Genomic DNA, 5,471 nt, shown 5'->3' on the forward strand with positions numbered 1-5,471 from the left:
TTTATATATTAAGGCAAAATACACTTTTGGTCCCTATATTTTGAGCAATTTTCATTTTGTCTCTACTTTTTTGGAGCGCCATGTTGATTCCTCAAAATCGAAAATCATTACCATTTTGGTCACTACTGTCATCTCAATAATGGAAATTGTCTACGTAGCAAACTTCAATCTAATTAAATTTAATAATGAAATATTTTTTTGTTGCTTTTCATTATTTTTTTTTAGGAAGAACATAAGAACATGTTCTTCATGTTCTTCCCCAAATCAAGACATGTCTAACTGACCCGAGAGCTCCAGTGGTCGAGCGGTGAGTTATAGATCCCAAAACCGGCTCCAACGATCGGCGGCAGGTTACAGATCCAATAAAACCAACTTCGGTGGGTTGGTTGGCAGGTTCTTTCCTCTAAACCTCGCCTCAACCAACTTGATCGGAACCCTTACCAAAATCTGGCGATTCAAACTTTTTTTGGCAAGTTTTGGTCAAATACTTTAGATCCGACGAGATTTATGCCTGGGGATATCTCACTGAATCTAGTGAGATCTCAACCAGATTTGGTGGAAATCTCATCAGATTTAGCGAGATCTCACCAGATCTGGCAAAATTTTGTCTAAATAAACTATTTCGGCTGGATTTTTTCCACCGTGGACGGTTTGTACAAACTAACCACTTTCTGGCACGAATCTGACCACTCTAATTTGACTCCCTCTTCGGTCGACGACAGGTTTGAACTTCCTCCACTCGATTCTGTTAGGTCGGTCACTGGTTGGGCGCAAACCAAACCAAGACTGACCCGTGGACACCCTTCAAACCCATAAAACCAGTAAACAAACAATCTCCAACGAACCCATAAACCTATAAATTTTCTTCGAAAACAAACACAAAAAACCCAAAAAATTTAGCTTAAATACAAATAATAAATCCCAAGCCCATATTTTCTCAAAACAAGCAAATTCATCAAATTTCATTCTTACCTACTACACAATTGGATTTGCTCCATCTGCTAGCAGGTAAATAAGATTTTAAAATTTTGTCCCCAGCAATTGATTTGATACTTAGTACCTACCAGTTGTTGGAATTGTATGTGTCAAACTCATGGGTTTATTAGTCTATGATTCTTTCATTGACACATTTCTTCCCTTCAGGTTTTTCCTACAGTTCTTGGCATTCTTTGGCATACATCAAATGGCATTTCCCTCTTTCGGTTCATTGCTGCAGTTGGAAGAACACAAGTTGTTGCAAATACGCTGGATACCTTCACCTTGCTTTTGGTTTTTGTGCTTGGAGGATTCATCGTTGCCAAAAGTAATTCATCTCTTTCCAATCCAGCTGTCAGTGTATTTCAATGTTGATTTATTTGATCCAAAAAAATGACTTTTCTTTTCCTTTTTGGCCTGCAGATGACATTGAGTCATGGATGATATGGGGCTATTATGAGTGTTTGGTACATGTACTTAAAAACTGAAAACATGTGTTTGAAAATGTGTGAAAATATGTGTAGGTGAAAAAATGTGTAAAAATACGTATAATATTGTTTAAAAACTGAAAACATATGTTTGAGTGAGTGTACCAAACGGGCCTATATTTCTCCTATGATGTACGGACAAAATGCCATATTGATGAATGAATTTCTTGATAAAAGATGGAGTGCGGTAAGATATCTTCATAGTTTAATTGTTTTCATATGTAAATTTCAGATTTGCACCCACTTTCCATACTTGCATATGCAAATGAAAGCTCAAATTATGCATTTTCAACACCATAAGCCATCATCGAAATTTAACAAAACTTATCTATTGCAGCCCAATAATGACCCCAAATTTAATGCACCAACAGTTGGAACGGTCCTTCTCAAGTCCAGAGGTTTCTTTACCGAAGACTATTGGTTCTGGATTTGTATTGGAGCACTTCTTGGATTTTCTCCTCTTCAATGTGTTATTTATTGCAGCATTGACTTACCTGAATCGTAAGTGATCTTATCTCGTTCCTACTCAGAGTTTCTTTTATAGGGAAATGAAATTTCAGAGTTGACAAATCCTTGTGTGAAAAATGAATTTCAGCTCTGGGTGATTCAAAAGCCGTCATTGCGGATGATGAAAATGACAAGATGAATAAATATTCATCCTCCAGACATGGAACAGAAGGTTTATCTTTGACCTTTCTCCTCCAATTTTCATGATTTCCTAATTTCAATGTTTTTACTGGTATTTAGTCAAAATTAACTCATATAGTGACAACAGTAATTCTATTTCAATTAGAGAGATCAAAATTTAACATGTTGTTTTGTAACAACCAAAATATTATCTTGAAGAAGCTTGCATTAGCTTGATGGTTCATCACATCTCTGCACAAAATACAGTTCAGTATGCAACCATGAGTGTAGTTGTAACACCTTTAAGCAAGAGAGGTGGTCGTTATTAATGCAGTTACACAACATTAGAGATTAGAACAACAGAAAACCTGATGCATTTTTCACAGATGGATTTCTACTTATTACATATAAATAATGATGGTTTTTTACTTGCTAGAACAGAAAAATCTTTTAACTTGGAGAAATATTCCTAACTGCATCAAGTAATTTTTGCCTTCTCCTAGAGATGGAAGATAATGCAAAAAATGGGCTAAAATATGCCACATGACTTTAAATTTTGAGAAGAATCAACAAAAGAAAAAGGCATGCATGCTTGTTTCAATGGTTAAATGAAGCTATCTTCTTCTAGATGCCTGAACTTTTGTGAAACAATTACAGGTATTGATATGGCTGTGAGAGCTTCTTCAGAAATTGTTGGTGCTTTATATAGTGCTTCAAAAAGGAGAGTGGTTTTGCCCTTCCAACCCCTTTCACTTGCCTTTAACCATGTGAATTACTAGGTGGATATGCCTGCTGTAAGTAACCTATTTTTAAACATTTCAAGTTCTGGTAAATTAATTTTGGCTTTCATTCACATTGTTGAATATCAAATGTCACTTTAAGTTCTTTTCAAACTTTTATTATACCTACCAAATGCTTATGTAAATTTTGGTCTTTCATACCAGGCAATGAAGACTCAAGGAGTTGAAGAAGATCGTCTTCAACTGCTACGAGATGTTAGTGGTGCTTTCAGACCAGGAATATTGACAGCACTTGTGGGTGTCCGTAGTGCTGGGAAGACAACCCTTATGGATGTGTTAGCTGGAAGAAAGACTGGTGGATACACTGAGAGAGAGAGGGCGATAGTAATAATGGCTATCACTACCGTGCATATACCAAAACGTCATTTTTATTTTTTTTTCTTTACTCTCTTTCTTTTTCTTTTTTTTTTCTTTTTTTTTTTTTTTGGAGAAAGGATAGAGTACCAAGTACGTACTATTCAGAATGTCATGGTTTATAAAATCAGATTTAAAATGGTAAATTCAAAAATAAGTGTTAATGGTTCCTTCAGTGTATCCACCAGTCTTTATAAATTTGTCAAATTTATAAAGACTGGTGGATACACTGAAGGAACCATTAACATCTCTGGTTACCCTAAGAACCAAGCTACTTTTGCTCGGGTTAGTGGTTACCGGTTACCGTGAACAGAATGACATTCATTCACCAAATGTCACTGTCTATGAATCTCTCCTGTATTCAGCTTGGCTCCGTCTCTCTTCAGATGTAAAGACACAAACACGAAAGGTATGTTGCACGGTCTTCTAGAATCATCTTTCTAGACCTCTGTACATAATCATTTGTTTCTAAACACCCTGTCTGGATTCCTATTGCTTAAGGATCCAAGTTCTAAGTGTGTAATTTAATTTGTATATTTATTTTTTGTTTTTGGTATAGATGTTTGTAGAAGAAGTTATGGAGTTGGTTGAGCTTAAACCAATAAGAGACGCTCTAGTTGGCCTTCCAGGAGTTGATGGCCGTTCAACAGAACAAAGGAAGAGGCTAACAATAGCTGTGGAGCTCGTTGCTAACCCCTCTATCATCTTCATGGACGAACCAACATCTGGTCTTGATGCCAGAGCTGCTGCTATTGTTATGCGTACCGTGAGAAATACAGTGGATACTGGGAGAACTGTTGTATGTACAATCCACCAGCCTAGCATAGACATTTTTGAAGCTTTGATGAGGTACAGCTCACTTTTCTTAATTTTGTTTAAGTTTTTCACTTACATGTTTCTTATGTATCTATGTTGCAATAGGTTTGTGGCTCTTGTAGCTACTGCTGATGAAAAGAGGACAAGTCATTTATGCTGGACCTCTCGGCCACCATTCTCACAAGCTGATGAATATTTTGAAGTGAGTATCTTTTTTAATGCTTTTTTTTTTATGTTTGCTTCATCAATTGATAAAAGTTCTTCCATATCTTTAATGTGTATACATATGCTCTTCATTTACACTTCAACCGATTGTGCTATCCATTGGGATTGACTAGCATGTATTTTGCTAGCTATTTATTAAAATCTATATATGCCAGGCTGTCCCAGGAGTTACTAAGATTAGGGATGGTTATAATCCTGCCACATGGATGCTTGAAGTCACTGCTCCTTCAGTTGAGGCTCAAATTGATGTGGATTTTGCTGACATTTATGCCAATTCCTCACTTTATCTGTAAGTTATAAGTATTTTGATAATAAGTTTTTTCCTATATTCCCTGATTATTAGGTTTTGTGATTCTGATTTCTTTCAACACTCATTCAGGAGGAATCTGGAACTTATCAAAGAGATAAGTACTCCAGTGCCAGGCTCCAACGGCCTCTACTTCCCAACCAAATACTCTCAACCATTCAGTGTTCAGTGCAAAGCTTGTTTCTGGAAACAACATTGGTCTTACAATTCAAGAAAAAGTTCAAGACTTACATCGTTTTAGACCTAGGTATATATAAATTGGTACTTTGGTAGGGTGTCACCTCAAAGCTTGTCTATATTTTGTGTTTTCCAAGCTTAGGCATCATCTATATATACACATATGTATGCAAAAGATCCCAGAGCCCAAAAACAAGAAACTAGAAATACATTTGAGTGGGAAAATAGAGAAAGTACATTATAAGCATTTATCAAGAGAATCACCCATGTCACATTGCAAACAGGCAGTGTACCATAGTGGAAGTCAAGAAATCAGTTCAACTGGTATATTACCTGCACGATTGCAGGTGAAGAGAACCCAAAGGTCCCAAACATTTAAAAGCCATCAAGACTGCCAGGAGGCTGTAAAGGAGGAAGGCTTGCTTTCCCCAGTTTATGATGCCTTGTGATCACTTGATTCACTCTATCTCTCACCATTTCACAGCGTCTAGCAGCGGAGACGTGAATGAACACCTCACTTGGGCATTGCTGCAAAGAAACCTAAAAAATTAATTTCCAAATTTACCCAAATGTTAAATCCAGTTATTCCCTTTTTTATATAAGAAAGAAAAATCTGTATATAAAAACCTACTTTATGCAAGCGTGCATAAAATAATCAAAAAGTACAAATATTTATAAAATTTATAAGATTTATTTCCAGTT

At 36.2% G+C, this 5,471-nt stretch overlaps 1 protein-coding gene across 1 annotated transcript; it reads left to right on the top strand.

Annotated features, from left to right (window-relative positions):
- Positions 1–507: 507 nt before the first annotated feature.
- On the top strand, positions 508–5,449 carry LOC112015083 (ABC transporter G family member 39). Its single transcript, XM_065778799.1, is given in 14 exon segments — positions 508–534; positions 1,144–1,303; positions 1,399–1,442; positions 1,528–1,650; positions 1,801–1,916; positions 1,918–1,964; positions 2,059–2,142; positions 2,748–2,884; positions 3,035–3,535; positions 3,537–3,653; positions 3,804–4,093; positions 4,166–4,262; positions 4,441–4,574; positions 4,665–5,449. Coding segments are annotated over 14 exon segments (2,046 nt in total). The 3' UTR covers positions 4,834–5,449.
- Positions 5,450–5,471: the final 22 nt, after the last annotated feature.

The sequence above is a fragment of the Quercus suber genome, unplaced genomic scaffold (assembly GCF_002906115.3).
Source record: "Quercus suber isolate HL8 unplaced genomic scaffold, Cork oak 2.0 scaffold_191, whole genome shotgun sequence".
Classification (NCBI taxonomy): Eukaryota; Viridiplantae; Streptophyta; class Magnoliopsida; order Fagales; family Fagaceae; genus Quercus; species Quercus suber.